This window comes from Muscardinus avellanarius, assembly GCF_963383645.1.
Source record: "Muscardinus avellanarius genome assembly, chromosome: 11".
NCBI classification, from domain to species: Eukaryota; Metazoa; Chordata; class Mammalia; order Rodentia; family Gliridae; genus Muscardinus; species Muscardinus avellanarius.
Window position 1 is genome coordinate 65,228,750 of NC_137797.1, and position 18,554 is coordinate 65,247,303.

At 46.8% G+C, this 18,554-nt stretch overlaps 1 protein-coding gene across 1 annotated transcript; it reads right to left on the bottom strand.

Moving 5' to 3' along the window:
• Window positions 1-400: 400 nt before the first annotated feature.
• On the bottom strand, window positions 401-3,103 carry TMT1B (thiol methyltransferase 1B; the record flags this gene model as incomplete). Its single annotated transcript, XM_080706425.1, has 2 exons — window positions 401-705; window positions 2,606-3,103. The coding sequence occupies 2 exons, from the start codon at window positions 3,101-3,103 to the stop codon at window positions 469-471; spliced, it is 735 nt and encodes a 244-aa protein (XP_080562551.1). The 3' UTR covers window positions 401-468.
• Between the last annotated feature and the right edge of the window lie 15,451 nt (window positions 3,104-18,554).

An 18,554-nucleotide genomic window follows, 5' to 3' on the forward strand; every position in this document is an offset into this window, starting at 1 on the left:
CTTAGTTTGCCGCATCCGTCTAATGGGTTTGGTGTATTTATTAAAAAATAATTGAAAACAAAACCTCTGGCTTTGTTACTAAGTGATGCTCCCTCATCCCCAGGTCTCTCCTCCTGGCACCCTCCAGCTTGGGATGCAGGTGGTGCTGAGGCGGGAGGCCCAGGTGGCTCAGTAGGGATGCCTGTACCTTGACCTTTGCGACCATTTCAAGGGCACACTGGCATAGCCTCAGGGGGGTGGGGGGTGGGTGCGGGGACCAGGAAAGGGACAGGAGTTGTCTTAGGATGTGGCGGGCAAAGTCCGGGGATTTTCTAGGTAAGGAGTGACTGTGTACGATGGTTTCCTCCCTCTGGCTGGGTAATGGGGGTGTCGGGGTGGGGGATTCCTCTCAGTCACCATCTCCTCCCAGTTGACTTGGCCGGTGGGCGGCCGGTCCTGACCGTAGGTGGGAGGGAGCCAACAAGCCCCTTATTTCACGGCCTTCCCCATGATGTGGGGCCCCACAGGTAACCATTTGAAGGGAGGCGGCTGTCGTTCCATTTGGACCTCAGAGAACTGCGCATTTTCCAGATCCTTCCAGGTCTCTCTGGTAAGGCAGCAGCCGTCCCCGATGTGCTTCCAAGTGGGCTCGACGGCTCGCTGCCACGTGAAGGCCCAGCTCCCTCGCCGCTCAGCCACGTGCTCCCAGAAGAGCAGCACTCCTCCCTGGAGTTCAGAGGGAGGAGAGTTAAGGCCACATACGTGCTCCTTCCGCTCCTTTCTTCTCACTTCACCTCCTTCCTCTTTCCAAGTCTGTCAAACCTCTTGGCGAGGTGAGAGCTGCTGGTCTGAGAGTTGATGGACCCAAACCTTTTGCTCTATCGGGCGTGGTGGCGCACGCTTGTAATCCCTGCGCTTGGGAGGCTGAGACAGGGGGATCGCACAGGTTCAAAGCCAGCCTCACCTGCTTATTGAGGCTCTCAGCAACTTAGTGAAGCCCTGTTTCCAAATAAAATATAAAATAGGTCTGGGAGTATAGCCCAGAGGTAGAAAGCCCCTGGGTTCCACCCCCAGTACCACCAAAAAACAAAACAAAATAAAACGAAACACAAAAAGACTGCTCTGACATTTTCTGCACCCCCTGCTCCTACCCCCCCTCAGAGTACCTATAAATCACCTCTATCGGTGGGACAAGGTGGCACTCCGTAATCCTAGCTACTGCGGGGCTGAGGCAGGAGGACCACAAGTTCAAGGCTAGCCTGGGCAATTTGGTGAGACTGTCTCAAAATAAAAATAAATAAGGGCTGGGGATATAGCTCTGTGGTAGAAGACTCCTGGATTCTGCCACTAGTACAGAAATAAAATAAAGAGAATATCTTGTAACTGAGTAGGGATGACTGATGAGAGATCATTAAAATATGGCCAGGTAGCATAGACCTCTAATCCCAGGACTTGGGAGACTGAGGTAGAAGGATCACAAGTTCAAGGCTAACCTCAGCAACTTAGTAAGACCCTCAGCAATTAGTAAGACCCTATTTTAAAAAAAGTTTGAAAAAGGGCCAGGGGTGTAGCTTGGAAGTAGAACGTACCACTGAACTCAAACTTTAATACCAAAACCAAAGCCAAAATAAAAACCTAGCGTGGCTAGAAGCAGAAGATACACATCTGTATTTCCTGTACTTGGGAGGATGACATAGAAGGATCACAGATTTGAGGCCAGCCTCAGCAATTTAGTGAGATCCTGTTTCAAAATAAAAAATAAAATAGGGCTGGGTGACTAGTTCAGAGTAGACCCCCACCCCAGTTTAATCTCCAGTGCCCCAAAACAAGTATCAATAAAACCCCAAGATGGCCAAGGGACTGCATAGCCGAGCAGACAGAAGGGCAACAGAGAAACAGGCAGACAGCTCACTGTGTACAGACGAGTGTGGCATCTCTCCTGAGACTCAGGAGCATACAGCAGCCTCTTCCTGGACATCTCCTCAAGCATCCCAGCGTGGCCCTGGACCCAGCCCAGCTGCGGCGTGGGCTCCTCAAGCTCTCCTGCACTCCCCCAGGTCACTCACCCCCCCCCCCCCAGCTACAAGCTGGTGATGTCAAAATCTCTATCTTGGGGCTACATCTTTTTCTGCCTTCCAGACTTGGGTTTCCCTTGCCATGTGACTCCTCAGCTTGGCTGTCTCAGCAGCTCTGGAGACTGAACAAGTCCCCAGCAGGTTCTTTTGTTTTAGCCCATGACGCTTGGATCTACACTCCCTTCAGCTGCTCATGCCAGAAACTTGGAAACTATTCTGTTTTCTCTCTTCCATACCCAGCTCAAAATCATGTGGAATGTGAATTCCATCTCCTCCAATACCCCTCCCTACTAGGACATTTTGGACGCCCCTACCCCTGCACACCCAGCATAACCCCTCATATATCAATTTAGACATCACTTCCTGGGTGTCCTCCCTGGATGCCCCAACCCCTGCATGAGGTGACCCTCCTGGGGTTCCTCTCATGCCTTTCATGGGCACGCCTCCTGTTCAGCAGCAGGAGGGCGTGGAGGGGTCTGACCTGCCAGTACAGAATGCCCTCGGGGGCTGTGCTTGCCTGCCCCAGGCCCTACCCTTCCTGCCCTGCTCACCGGCCTCAGCACTCTCCGGACCTCCTGCAGGACCCTCTTTGGGCTCTGCACGGAGCACAGCACCAGTGTGCAGACCACCACATCCATGGAGCCATCAGCCAGCTGTTTCATGTCCTCTCCGGGAGCCACCACAAACCGCTCATATTGGAGGTGCCTGTTTTTAGCCATGCTTTTGCTCAGGAATTTCTCAAAGTGGGGGTTCGGGTCCAGGCAGGTGATCCTGCAGCCGGGCGGGTAGAACTGGAAGTTGGCGCCGGTGCCACTGCCCAGCTCCAGCAGGGCCACCCTCCCGGAGGTTCCCATCAGCCCTTTTATGTGGCTGAAGAGCTCCCGCTTCTTGCTCTCCATCCTGCGATTGGTACTGGCGGTCAGCGCAGCCATCAGGTAGGGGAAGTAGCTTTTGCACAGAGGCTGCCAGCAGCCCAGCAGAGCCATGAGGTGCAGGGGCAGGGTGAGGAACAGCAGCAGCAGCTGCAGGAGGCGGACCAGGGCATCCATGGCACCGGCTCTGGGAGGTGCTGCTGCAGGGGCACTGGCCTTTCTCTCTGCCCAGCCTCCCCTCCTCCCGCGACAGGACTTTGCTCCTTGTGTCCTGCTTGGCAATTCTCCTTACGGGGGCTCAGTGGGCGTGTAGAATTCCTCCAGACAGCCCACGGGCTCTTCAACAAGTTCTGTGTGGAGCCAAGGGACAAATGGTGCCCGTGTTCCTGCTCCCTGGGGCACTCTGCCCAGCTGAGGAGAGCGGCATGGCCGACTCACCTCAGGGTCAGTGGGGAGGGGACAGGGCCATGTCTCAGATCATCCCTTCTTGGGGGCAGAGCTGATTCATGGGCCCGTCCTGTCCTCACTCTGATCTCCGTCGGGTCTGCTTAGGTTATGCAAGCTGGCAGTTTCCCAGCACACACCCGGGGTTTATAAACCGTAACGTGCCTTTGCCCCAGATGGAGAGCCAGCACAGAATGTCTGGGCTTAGGCCTGATTGGTCATAAGAAAGAGGGCAGTTACTGGTCAAAAGAAAGGCATTCTCTGAGCTGACTGGTATTTGTTTTTAAATTCAAGGCTGCAAGGCCTTAGAAATAGAGAGAAAGGAGGAAAAAAAAAAAAAAAAAAGCAGCAGTGCGCAGAAGCAGTTGAGAAACCAGATCCTTTTTTTCTTTTTCTTTATGGTACTGAGGATTGAACCCAGGGACATTCCACCTCCAAGCTACACCCCCAGCTCTACTTTTTATACTTTATTTTTTTTTTTGTTTATTTTTGGTGGTACTGGGGTTCCTGGAAGCCCTTCTCCCTTTGGGCTATACTCCCAGACCTATTTTATATTTTTATTTGGAAACAGGGTCTCTTAAGCCAGCTGAGGCTGGCTTTGAACCTGTGCGATCCTCCTGTCTCAGCCTCCCAAGCGCAGGGATTACAGGTGTGTGCCACCACGCCCAGCTTCTTTATTCTTTATTTTGAAACAAAGTCTCACTAAATTGTGGAGGGAGGGCCTTACTAAGTAGGTGAGGCTGTACTGGAACTTGAGATCCTCTTGTCTCAGCCTCCAGTGTACTGGGATTACAAGCGTGGGCCACCACGCCCAGCTCTGAGACCTGGGTCCTAAGAAGTCTTAGTCTTTCCTTTCCAGGCCTCAACTTCTCATGCATAAAATGGGGAGACAAGGGGAGGCTGGAGGGCCTCACACAATTCCACAGTGTTGTGATCTAAGGAGAGCAGGGTAAGTGCTTGACCGTGGGTGTCCTCATAGCCCCTTGGGGACTTGGGTCACAGCCCAGGATCCCCAGGCTTCAGGACCAGCCCAGACACTGCCATGAGGGAGTGAAATCTCAGAAGCCAGACGGCTGGCTGGCAGGATTTTAGCACAAAGGCCCCGGGTTATTTAGTGGAGGCAGCCTTCCTCACATGCACAGTGCCACAGTCCCCAAAGCTGAGCACCACCTGCAGAGAGACCAAAGGCAGTTAAGCATTTTTTTTCCCCTTGTTGTACTGGGGATTGAACCCAGGAGGGAGGTTCTACTGCAGCCTTTTTTATTTTATTATTTTGAAGCAGAGACTTGCTAAGTTACAAAGTGCTGGCCTCGAAACCACAACTCTCCTGTTTCAGCCTCTGAAGTGCTGAGATTAAAGGTGCCACTGCCTTGGCTCCTTTTTAAATTATTTTATTTTATTTTATTTTTTTTGCAGCACTGAGGATGGGACCTAGAGGCATTCTACCTTCAAGCTACATCCCTAGTCCCCTATTTTTTTTAATTTTTGAAACAGGGTCTCACTGAGTTGCAGAGAGCCTCACTAAGTAAGTAGCTGAGGCTGTCTGCGAACCACCATCCTCCTGTCTCAGCCTCCCAAATGCTGGGATTACAAGCCTGCGCCCAGCTTTTATTTTTTTTATTTTGAGACAGGGTCTACTACATTGCCCAGTCTGGCCTTGAACTTGTGATCCTCTCCTTGGGTCACTCTCCTAAGTAGCTGGGATTACAGGTGTTTGCCACCATCTTGGTTACATTTATTTTGTTTGAAACTATCAGAGTGGTTTCTGTTTGCCTATATGGACCTTGACAGGTATAACCATTAATAATGGTGGGGAGTTTGGAGTTGAGATGAAAACATTTCACTGTGTTAAGTTTTGAGATGGATGTTTCACACCAAAGCTTCTGTCCTCAAACCTCACCCCCTTCTGCCTCTACTCTCTTTTTTTTTTTTTTTTGCAGTACTGGGGATGGAATGCAGGGACATTGTATCTCTGAGCTACACCCCAGAACTATTTTTTTTTTTTAGCTTCTTTTTATTTTTGAAACTGGGTCTCACTGAGTTGTGAAGGGACTCTCTAAGGAGCTGAGGCTGTCCACAAACCTTGATCCTCTGGTCTCTGATTCCCGAAAGTTGGGATTACAAGTGCGTGCCACCATGTCTGGCTGACTTTACTTGTAATTGGTGAATTTGCCTCACACTTTGTGATATGAACTGTTAGATGTACACTCCTTTATTTCTAGCATAAAACCTAACTACAAGCTGGGTGTGGCGCACACCTGTAATCTTAGTACTTAGCCAGAAGGATCACAGGTTCAAGGCCAGCCTTGGCAATTTAGAGAGGCCCTCAGCAATTTAATGAAATCCTGTTTCAAAAATAAAATACAAGCCAGGTGTGGTGGCCCACACTTAGAATCCCAGTACTTGGGAGGCTGAGACAGTAGGATCATGGGTTCAAAGACAGCCTCAGCTACTTCTTGAGGCCCTCTGCAACATAGTAAGGACTTATTTCAAAAATAAAAAACAGGGCTAGGGTATAGCTTGGAGGTAGAATGCTCTTGGGTTCAATCCCTGGTACCACACACAAAAATCAAAAAAACAAAAGAACCAAAAAGGGCTGTAGCTGTAGCTCAGAGGTAGAATGTCCCGGGGTTCAATCCCCAGTACCCAAACCCAAAACAAACCCTCCCAAATCCCCCACAAAAAATGATAACAGTAAAACTACCTACAAATTATTTCTTTTTCTGTTTCCCTCTTTGTGACCGTAGAGGATATTTTATTACTCCTGTAGATCTCTCTATGTCTATTTTATCTCCTCTCTCCTCTCAGGTTTCTCCTCCTAATTATAAGTTTTACTTTACTTAAATGCTTTATTGAGATACAGTTCAGCCGGGCGTGGTGGCGCACGCTTGTAATCCCAGCATCTGGGAGGCTGAGACCGGAGGATCGTGGTTCGCGGACAGCCTCAGCTACGTAGTGAGGCCCTCCGCAACTCAGTGAGACCTGGTTTCAAAATAAAGAATAAAAAATAGGGCAGGGGGTGTAGCTTGGAGGTCGAATGCCCCTGGGTTCCATCCCCACACCTGCAAAAAAAAATAAAATAAAATCCACACATTTTTTCCTTTTTTTTGTGTGTGTGGTGCTGGGGATTGAACCCAGGAGCATTCTACCTCTGAGCGATACTCCCAGCCTGATTTTTTTTAATCCTTTATTTTTGAAACAGGGTCTCACTAAGTTTCAGAGGGCCTCACTGAGTAGCTGGGGCTGGCCGCAAACCTGGATCCTCCTTTCTCAGACTCCCAAGTACTGGGATTGCAAGCGTGCACAACCATACCTGCCTTAAAATCCACTCATTTAAGTTGTTCAGTGGTTTTCAGTATATTCACAGTTGGGCAACTACCACCGTAATCCATTTTTAAAATTAATTAATTAATTAATTTGCAGTACTGGGGATGGATCCGAGGGGTATTCTACCTCTAAACTACACCCCAATTCTATTTTTATTCTTTCTTTCTTTTTTATTTTTCTTTTTTATTTTTGGTGGTACTGGGGTTCCTGGAAACCCTTCTACCTCCGGGCTACACTCCCAGACCTATTTTTTATATATTTTTTATTTGGAAACAGGGTCTCTTAAGCCAACGAGGCTGATTTCGAACCTGCCTGATACTCCTGTCTCCGCCTCCCAAGTGCAGGGATTACAAGTGTGCACCACCACGCCCGGCTTCTTTATTCTTTATTTTGAAACAGGGTCTCACTGAGTTGTGAAGGGCCTAAGTAGCTGAGGCTGGCCGCGAATCTCGATCTTCCTGTCTCTGCCTCCCGAATGCTGGGATTACAAGCATGGGCCACCACGCCCAGCTATAATCCATTTTAGAATAGTTCTTTAGGCCGGGCATGGTGGCGCACACTTGTAATTTCCACGCTTGGGGAGACAGGAGGATCGCGCAGGTTCGAAGCCAGCCACGTGCGCTGGCTTAGGAGACCCTGTTTCCAAATAAAAATATAAAATAGGTCTGGGAGTGTAGCCCGGAGGTAGACGGGCGTCCAGGAACCCCAGTACCACCACCACCAAAAAAAAAAAAAAAAAAAAAAGAATAGTTCATTGCCCCTAAAAGAAACCCTGCATCTACCAGCGGGCACTTTTGTTTCCCTCCTGACCACCCAGCCACCAGGCTGCTGTGCCTCTATGAGACACCCATTCCACGCACTTCATATAATAGGAGTTATGATGAATGTGGCCTTTGTGACCAGTTTCTTTCACTCTGCCTAATGCCTTTTCTTTTTTGTGATCCTGGGGTGTGGAACCCAGGGGACTTCTATTTCCAGGCTCTATACCCTTGGCCCTATTTTATTTTGAAACAGGGTCTTGCTAAGTTGCTGAGAGCCTCATTCAGTTGCTCAGGCTGACTTAGACTCTGCGACCCTCCAGTTTCAACCTCCCAAGTGCTGAGAGTACAGGTGTGTGCCACCACGCCCAACTTTACGTAATGCTTCTAAGGTTAATCCATACTGTAGCATATATCAGTCAGTATCCATCCTTTTTATCTTTTTATGTTCCAGTTAAGTTCCATTGTAAAGATATGCCATAATTTACTTATTCGTTCCTCAGATTGATAGGCATTTGAGTTGTTTCCACTTTTTGGGTATTATGAATAATGCTGGTGTTTTTTTTTTATGTGTGTGTGTGTGTGTGTGTGTGTGTGTATGTGGTACTAGAGACTGAGCCCAGGGGCATTCTACTGAGCTACACTCCTAACTTTTTTTGTTGTTGTTTGGAAACAGGGTCTCATTAGGTTGCTGAAAGTCTTACTAAATTGCTGAGACTGTCCTTGAACCTGCGATCCTCCTGTCTCAGACTCCCAAGTACTAGGATTACAGGTGTGTGCCACCACCCCCAGAAATAATGCTGTCTTGAATTCTGAGTTTTGTCTTTTCTTTCTTTAAGCCCTCGGTCTCTGTCTCTTTATGGCTCTTTCAGCATATTAACACACTCTAACATATTTCAGCATCTAATATATTTCAACCAACTCTCTTGACTCCATATCTCATGTTCACCCCTTTTTTTACAGGTTGACTTCAGAGTTACACTCTAAGTCATCTGCTCACGCGCTTATGGTATCCTCTCCTACTGTTCATCTTTCTTCTCCTACAATCTATCCCTCTAATTTTTTTTGTGTGTATGTTGGTATTGGGGATTGAACCCAGGGGCCTACTACCTCTGAGGTATACCTCCAGCCTTATTTTATTTTTTTGTGGTACTAGGGATGGAACCTTGGGGTATTCTACCTCTGAGCCATACCTCCAACCCTATTTTTATTTCGAAATAGGGTCTCACTAGGTTGCTGAGGGTCTTGCTGAATTGCTGAGGCTGGCCTTGAACCTGTGATTCTCCTACCTCCGCTTCCCAAGTACTGGGATTACAGGCACAAGCCACCATCCCTGACTAGAAGCACTTTTTTAAAATTAAGAAACCCGAAATATTGGTAAAATAAAAAGGAACACATACAAGTTTAGAAACTTGAAATTTGTACTAGGGATTGAATCCAGGGGCATTCTACCCCAAGTTATGCCCGCAGCCCTTTTTATTTTGCTTATTTTTTATTTTTTTTATGGTACTGGGGAGTGGAACTCAGGGGCTTTCTACCTCTGGGCTATACTCCTAGACCTATTTTATACTTTATTTGGAAACAGGGTCTCACTAAGTTGCTGAGAGCCTCACTAAGTAGCTGAGGCTGGCTTTGAACCTGTGCAATCCTCCTGTCTCAGCCTCCCAAGCACGGGGATGAACCACCACACTTGTAGGGTCTTGCTAAGTTGCTGAGGGCCTTACTAAATTATTGAGGCTGGCTTCAAACCTGCAATCCTCCTTTCCCTGCCTCCCAAGTACTGGGATTACAGGTGTGCGCTTGTATGCCCAGCTAAGGAAGGTTTGAGTTTCCTAAAAGGTCCTAGCCAGTCCGAGAGAGGGGAGTCAGTAGGCAGGGGTGAAGTCAGGCAGTTGCTAGTCTAAAAATTCTCAGGAAAAACCAAAAGAAGGCTGATCTGGGGATGGGAACAGGATTTTATACTTGCAGGGAAAAATGTTTTGCTGAGATTTAAATTTTAACTAGGTCTGTGCATTTTTTTAATATTTAATTTTTGTGGGTACTAGGGATTGAACCCAGGGACATTCTACCACTGGGCTACACTCCCAGGCCCTCCTCCTCTTTAAATTTGGAAACAGGATCTTACTAAGTTGCTGAGAGCCTCACTCAGTAGCTGAGGCTGGCTTGGAACCTGTGCGATCCTCCTTTCTCAGCCTCCAAGTCCTGGGATTACAAGTGTGCGCCACCACGCCCGGCTCCATGAGTCTATTTTGCTGCTGTTTTTTTTCCCTCAGTCTATAGCAAGTGCTTAATAAGTATGTTCAGTGATTAAGTGTCTCCATACGTCTTGTGTGCAAGAATATAGGAACTCAGAGCCAGGGATGGTGGTGCATGCTTGTGATTCCAGTACTTGGGAGGCTGAGACAGGAGGAGTGCAGGTTTGCAGCCAGCCTCAGCACTTAGTGAGGTCCCGTTTCAAACTAAAAAAGTAAAATAGGCCTGGGTGTGCCGCATGCACACACATACACATATACACACACATACAAAGAAAGACAATGGGATTTTTTTATTTTTAAAAATTTGGTAAATATGCGTTAACATAAAAAGTGCCATTTTAGGGGCTGAGGGATAGCTTAGTAAACCTGGGTTCAATCCCCAGCATCTCTCCCCTCGAAAAAATTAACATTTTATTTTTCCTCAGTAGAGGAAAAAATACACGCGCGCGTGCACACACACACACTTTTATTGGTGCTCTGTAGTCTCGATCATAATGTAGTTAGTGACATGTATGCACACAGCACTTGGTGGCTTCCCCCTTCCTCCCCCTTCCCTCCCCTCCTCATCCAGGATGCTGAGACTGACACTGAAGAGTTACCATCTGAACTTTCTTTAAGTGCAGAGCACAGGGTGTTGAGCACGCGGCACTGCTTTGCAACCACCAACCACCACCATACATCCCCAGTGCTTTCGAATCTTTCCAACGGAACCTCTTCACTACTAAGCAGTAACTCTTCTTAGCCCCTGGCCACTACCAAACTGATAATTGCTGGCAGATTACTCTGAGGATTCTGACTTTGGTTACTGGGTAGAATAAGAAGGTTTTTTCTTTTTTCTTTTTTTGTGGTACTGGGGGTGGAACCCAGGGGCTTTCTACCTCCGGGCTTTACTCCAAGACCTATTTTATATTTTATCTAGACACAGAGTCTCACAACGCTGCTGAGAGCCTCACTAAGTAGCTAAGGTTGCCTTGAGTCTGCGTAGTCCTCCTGTCTTGGTCTCCCAAGTACTGGGATGACAAGCGTGCACCACCATGCCTGGCTAAAAAATGTGATTTTCTAATACCTATGTAAATATCTTCCTCTCTGACCCTAGTACTATTGCTCTACTTTTCATTATTCATTATTTGTTTTTTTAAAATTTTAGATAGAGAATTTGAGCAAGACCTTCAGTAACTTAGCAAGACTCTATTTCAAAGTAAAAATAAAAAGGACTGAGGTGTATCTCAGAGGTAGAATGCTATCAGTTTTAATTACCAGTACAGAGAGAGAGAGAGAGAGAGAGAGAGAGAGAGAGAGAGAGAGAGAGAGAGAGAAAGAATTTGAACTGGGTTCAAATTTCTGGATTGTAAATTTAAAACCAGCCTGAAAAATTTAGAGAGACCCTCTCTCAAAATAAAGCTGGGCATAGTGGCACATGCTTGTAATCCCAGTACTTGAGAGGCTGAGACAGGAGGATCACAGGTTCAAAGCCGGCCTCAGCAACTTAACAATGCTCTCAGCCAGGCGTGGTGGGGGCACGCTTATAATCCCAACATTCAGGAGGATAGCGGTTTGCGGATAGCCTTAGCTACTTAGTGAGGCCCTCCACAAATTAGTGAGACCCTGTTTCAAAAGAAAGAAAAAAAAAATAATAATAATAAAAAAAACAGGACAGGGGGTGTAGCTTGGAGGTCTAATGCCCCTGGATTCCATCGGCAGACCAGTTTAAAAAAAAAATGTAGGGCAGGAGGTATAGCTTGGAGGAAGAATGCCCTTGGTTTCAGATCTCAGTACCACACACACACACACACACACACACACACACACACACACACACACAGATTGGGAATGTATCTTTCTTAGTGATAGAGTACCCTGAATTTAATTCTCAGTACTGAAAAAATATGGTAGTGGATTTGGTTTTGACATGCTGTCTTTGAGGTAGATGAGAGTCTGGAAATTCAAAGAATATTTTAGTTGCTGATAAATATTTGAGGCCCAGCAGAATAGAGGTGGGATCGTGCTCTATACTCCAAGGTAGAAAATCATTCTGTCCTCTCTGATTTGGCTGGATACATCTCTGGACCAAGGACCTGGGAGTCATTCTGCCCTCTCCCATCCTCTCATCCCATCTCCATTCGGCCCGTAGCTAAATCCAGGTGTGCATTTCCAAATACCTTTTTTTTTTTTTTGTGGTACTGGGAGTGGAGCTCAGGGGCTTTTCTACCTCTGGGCTATACTCCCAGACCTATTTTATACTTTATTTGGAAACAGGGTCTCACCAAGTTGCTGAGAACCTCGCTAAGTAGCTGAGGCTGGCTTTGAACCTGTGCGATCCTCCTGTCTCAGCCTCGCAAGCGCAGGGATTACAAGCGTGCGCCACCACGCCCAGCTCAAATACCTTCAAAGTGTGTCTTGCTCTGTCCCCTTTTTTATCCCAACCTCCTCCTCATCTGGTCCCTGGAACATGAAAACAGGCTTGGGACCTTCAATTCCACTTTCTGCACAGTTGCCAGGCATGATGTGCCTAAAGCCCAAACTGGCCCTGCATGGACTCAAGTTTCCTCGTTGTTCAGATGGCGAAGCCCAAGCTCTTGGCGAGGCAGACACATGCTTTGTGGTGAGCCTCTCCTTGGAGACTTTCTCCCTTGCTCACCATGCTCCAAAACGCAAGCGTGTGCAGCCTTCTCCCACCCAGCTGCTTTGTGCCTCTCCCAGCCTGCTCCTCTGCTGCGGGTACCCTACTCTTCATCTGACTCACTACCTCTTTTTGTTAGATTCTGCTCAGGCCCCTTTTAGCCCTAAATGGCTTTGCTTGTTACCCCCTCCCAACGCTGCTGAGGTTATGGGCCTCTTTTTCTTCCATGCTACATACAGACACTATTATTGTACTTAACATATTGTGCTGAAAAGATCTGTTTATGTATTTGTCTTCTTTAATGGCCTGCTGGCTTATTGAGCACAGAGACCATCTCCTCTGTTTCTGTGACCCCAGCTGAGTAATAATCAATCATGCTTACAGACTGAATGAATGTTGTAAAGAAACCAAGTGGATAAGTAGTAAATAAAATACACATGTAAGAAACTATTAAGTAAAATTCAAAGCAATACCCCATGTTATAAGTACAAAAAGATGTATGGGAGCTGGGCGTGGTGTGCACGCTTGTAATCCCAGTACTTGGGAGGCTGAGATGGGAGGATCCTAGGTTTATGGCCAGCCTCAGCTCCCTGTGAGGCCTCCTGCAACTTAGTGAGATCCTGTTTCAAAATAAAGAATAAAATAGGGCTGGGGTTATAGCTCAGAGGTAAAGTGCCCCTGGGTTTAATCCCCAGTCCCCCACCCCCTTACAAAGATGTATGGGAGAGAGTCCAGGTTCTGTGGACTGCACCATTCATTCTGTGAGTGAATACAGTCTCCTCTTCCCTTCGTGGAAATTAGGGATGTTGTTATTGTGAACTCCTTTATTTTTGTTTCATTCATTCCTGGGGATTGAACCCAGGGATGTTCCACCTCTGAGCCACACCCTCAGCCCTTTTTATTTGTTGTTTTGAAACAGAGTCTCAGTAGGTTGATGGGAGGCTCACGAGTTGCTGAGCTGTCTTCAAACCTACGATCCTCCTGTCTCAGCCTCTCAAGTACTGGAAATACAGGCACACACTAGGATACCCAGCCCGAATCTGCATTTTAACAAGACCCTCAGGTCATTTATATGTGCATTCCAGTTTAAGAAACATTGGTCTGGAAAATTTTGGCTGGGAAAGGTAATAAAGCTTGTGAACTCAGAATCCTTGGTCTCTTTTACTGGCCCAGGAGGCAAAGCTCTGTGGGGCTGGCTGACCAGATGCTAGGCTTGACCTCGGGAGAGCTACAGCCCAAACCTCTGATCTAGTGGGTGTGCCCTGATGGGCAGGTTTGGAAACCCCACACCTCACAGTCAGGGTCAAATAGCTTGGCTGGATAGGTCCAAACAGTCTAACCACGATCAGGCAGGCTGGGTAGCAGGAGTGGGCCTACATGGGCTTGATAGGCAAGAGGCCGGAGAGGCCAGGGCAGTGAGCAGGGGTCAGGGCCAGAGCCTCAGCGGATGTGATTCCTAGGGTTGGGGCAGGTGCTGGGGCTGGGCCCTCAGCTCAGAGGGTCAGGGAAAGGGTGAGCTTCAGGAATGGGGCGAGGTTCAGGGTCAAGACGTCTAGTGCAAACTTCATTCTTGTAATTCAAAGCATCTTTTTGACTTTGGAAGAGGTGGTTGCTAAAATGCCCTGTTTTATGTTGCAGCTGGCAGTTTTAGGCCTGCTCTGGTCATAAGGACAACTCACAGAGCGCTTGGGGCAGGGCGAGGGATGGACACGCGTGGCCTCCGGTACCCCGCCTGCTCTTCTTGTCATAAACATTTGTTGTGGGGCTCCTGCGCGTGGCTCCTGTGTCCCAACATGACATTTTGATATTTCACAGCAAACATGATTAACGCTACCAGATATGAGTTATGCCTGAACTATGGTGTGTGTTAGGAAGTGCTAAGACTGACTTCTTCCTTCAGTCAGGGGAGAGAGTTGTGGGTCAGAATTTGGAGCTTGCAACGAAATTCTGGCCTGGGAGGAGCTGAGCAACCTGTTGGAGCTAACGCAGGCTCACAACGAAGTCAAGGATGTCTCAGTCATATTAGAGATACTGTTTTTCAAGGAATAGGGCGAGGACCTTAACATTAGGATAATATATACTTTCTTTATGTAAGACCAGATTTAATTGGCTTGAGAGAAAAATTAATCCTTACTATGATGAGATGTATTTGCTTTTGGTAATTTTTTGTTTTGTGGTACTGGGGATTGAACTCAGGCGAGGCGAATGTTCTACCACTGAGCCATCCCCCCATCCCTAATTGCTTTTTAGGTAACTGAGCTGCAGCATACAATGTCGACTTCATTCCTGGGACTAGAGATAGGCTTGGTAAAACCTGGACAGAGAAAGCTTCTGTTATCATTTGTCCAAAAATTGAAGCTTGAGTATGAGAGAGAGAGAGAGAGAGAGAGAGAGAGAGAGAGAGAGAGAGAGAGAAAAGAAGAAGAAGAAGAAGAAGAAGAAGAAGAAGAAGAAGAAGAAGAAGAAGAGGAAGAGGAAGAGGAAGAAGATGGAGGAGGAGGAGGAAGAAGAAGAAGAAGAGGAAGAAGAAGGAGAAGGAGGAGGAGGAGGAGGAGAAGGAGAAGAAGAAGAAAAAGAGTAGAGTCCACAAGAGAGAGGCTTTCTTATTAAAACCTAGGTCTGTAAGGGCTTTTTTGCATGTGTGATGCAGGGAATGAGCTATTTAGATAAAGTTGCAACTTGTAGCCTTCCCACTCTGTTCATTGCTCTGCGGTGAGATGGAGCCAGAGCAGGAGAGAATGCAGCTCTCCCATCCCAAGAGTCTGCTAGGAGAATCCAGCATCTGATCCACTGAGCCACAAGAAAACAAAACAGTGGTTCCATTGGGAGGCAGGGAAGTGGGGAGATTTAGGTTCATTTGGCAAGAAAGATCTCAAGGCTGACTTATCTGACTTCTCACTCTCCTCTTCCCATAGGGAAGCAGAGAACTCCCTAGCAGAGTAGAAAGAAGGGTCATCTTATCACTTGGGGAAACTAGAAAACTATGGCCTGGGCCGCGTACTCACAAAGGGCCTCACGTATAGACTGCACTGTTATTGCCCAAAAGATTGAGTTGTTTTTATATTTATTGGCTTATTCAAAAATTTGGTTGGTTAAAGATAAGCTTCTAAGCTGGGAGTGGTGGTGCATGTCTGTATTCTAGTACTTGGGAGGCTGAGAACTGAGGTTTGCAGGTTCAACGCCAGCTTCAGCAACTTAGTAAGACCCTCAGTAACCTAGCAAGACCCTGTTTCAAAAGAAAAGAAAAAAGCCGGGTGTGGTGGCGCACACTTGTAATCCCAGCATTTGGGAGGCTGAGACAGGAGGACTGTGGTTGGCAGACAGTCTCAGCTACTTAGTGAGGCCCTTTGCAATTCAGTGAGACCCTGCTTCAACAAATAAAGAATCAAAAATAGGACTGGGGATGTAGCTTGGAGGTAGAATGACCCTGGTTCCATCCCCAGTACCGAAAAAGAGAGAAAGAAAGAAAGAAAGAAAGGAAGAAAGAAAGAAAGAAAGAAAAGGGTAGGAATATAGATTATATAAATCAGAGGCATCTGGGTTCAATCCCCAGTATGTCTCCACCCCCCCCCCCCAAAAAAAAAGCATCTGAAATATACTACTATTTTAGTAACTCTTTTCTGGCATTGCTTCAATTTTTAGTATACCTACATAGTGGAACAAATCTAGCCCTCCCTAATCTCTGAGAAGCCCTGCTTGCTGTACGTGAGTTTTAGCTATGACACCAGCTCTATAGCATGAAATATTGCGTAAAATCAGCTCTGACAGCTGTAAAACATTACTCATGCTTCTGTGTGTTCTGAAACTGTGAACATTCTATTCTCCCCACCATTTTTGTTTATTTGGTTTGGTACTTGTGATTGAACCCAGGGCCATTCTACATGTGCGATAGACACCTTGCCCTTTTTAGTTTTCATTCTGAAACAGGGTCTTGTTAGATGAGGATGGCCCAAACCTGCGATCCTCCTGTCTCTGCCTCCCAAGTACTGGGATGACAAGTTTGTGCCATCATCCCCGGTGTGTATTGCTTTTTTTTTTTTTTTTTTTTTGCAGTAATGGGGATGGAACCCAGGGGCTTTCGACCGCTGAGCTACACCCTCTGCCATATCTTTTTTTCTTTGTTTTGAAACAGGGTCTCACTGAGTAGCTTAGGCTGTCTGCAAACCGCGATCCTCCTGTCTCAGCCTCCCAAATGCTGGGATTACAAACATACACCACCACGCCCACTTGAAACAACCTATTCTTAAATAGCTAAGTGGTCAAGAAGAAGAGCTACAGGTTACCTTTTCCAAATTAAAAACGTGTGTTTCTAAGGACCTTATAAAGTGAAAAGACTGTTATGATGTTGATAAATCTTGAAACTATGATGATGAGTGCAAGAAGCAAGTCATGAACAACTATTGAATGATTTTTTTTGGCACTGGGAATTGAACCCAGGGCCTCCATGTGCTAGGAAAGCACTATTCCACTGAGATACATCCTCAGCTCTTCTTATTTTATTTTGAGACAGGGTCTTGCTAAGTTGCTCAGGCTGGCCCTGAACTTGCGATCCTTCTGCCTCAGCCTCCAGCATAGCTGAGATCACAGGCATGCCTGCCTTTTGAATGATTATTTTACATAAAATGTTCAGAATAGGTAAATACGTAGAGAGTCTAGGTTAGCCGTTGCGGAGGGATGGGGGAGGGGAGCACGGGCAGTGACTGTTAGGGTACAGAGTTACTTTTTGGTATCATGAAAATGTTCCAAATTTGGATAGTGCTGATGGTCACACAACCTTGTAAGTATGCTGAGAAGACCGAACTGCAAGTGTTAAGATGAGCGGACTTTCTGGTACATAACTTATACCTCAATAGAGCTTTAAAAATAATAAAAATAAAACCAGGTGTTTCTTCTTTGCTTCTCTACATTAAAGAACTAGGAACACTGACTTCTAACCTTGTCTCATTGGCTCTAAGTTGGGGGTGATTTACAAAATAGATTTGGCAATGTCTGAAGATATTCTGTGTTGCAATTGGAGGGAAGGGTGTTACTGTAGCCAGGGGACAGAGGCCAGCCATGCTGCTAGACATCCTACAATGCATAGACCAACTCCCACAGCAAAGAATTATCTGGACCCAAATGCTAATAGTGCTAAAGTTGAGAGACTCTGCCTTCGGTGAGTTCCATCAGGAAAGAGCAGGGACCGGGAGCACCTGTCTCCCCGACTGCAGCGGTCCCAGGTGCGAGGGCGCCCACACCCCGTGGAGGGAAGTGATAGATGCATCATTGCCCCTATCCAGGCAACGTCAGGGAGCCACAGTCATGGCTTTAGGAGTGTCCTTGGGAGAAATTCCTGTCTGGTTTTAGTTCCAAGAACAGTTGTACTTCCCTGAGTAATCCGTGTCTACTTTGTCTCATAGAGACAGTTAACTGCAAAATGGACCAGACTGTCCTTTTTGGGTTGGCTGTAAACAGTTTTGAGCCAAACTTGTGGTCTGCTCTTAAGAAGAGCATAGGTCTTACTTTAAACTTTTTTTTTTTTTTTTTTTTTTTTTTTTTTTTTTTTTTGCGGGTCTGGGGATGGAACTCAGAAGCATTTGACCTCCGAGCTACACTCCCTGCCCTATTTTTTATTCTTTATTTTGAAACAGGGTCTCACTAAGTTGCAGATGGCCTCACTAAGTAGCTGAGGACATCCACGAACCACGATCCGCTGGTCTCAGCCTCCTGAATGTTGGATTGTAAGCGTGCGCCACCACGCCTGGCTACTCTAAACATTTTTTAGTTTCATTCCTGTTTTATATTCTCCCTTTTAATATGGGGGTAAAAAACAGTGTTATTCTACCTCTGAGATACATCCCCAGCTGTGTGTGTGTGTGTGTGTGTGTGTGTGTGTGTGTGTGTGTGTGTGTGCTGGTATGTATGTTACTGAGGATTGAATCCAGGGCCATTTTCCCTCTGGGATACACCCCAGACCTATTTTAAAAATATTTTTGGGGGGCACTGGGGATGTAACCCAGGGGCATTCTACCTCTGAGCTATACCCCCAGCCCTATTTTTTATTCTTTATTCTGAAACAGGGTCTCACTGAGTAACAGAGGGCCTTACTAAGTAGTAGCTGAGGCTGTCCATGAACCACAACCCTCCTGTCTCAGCCTCCTGAATGCTGGGATTACAAGTGTGTGCCACCACACCCGGCTTATTTTTAAATATTGAAACAGCCTTGCTAAGTTGCTGAGGCTGAC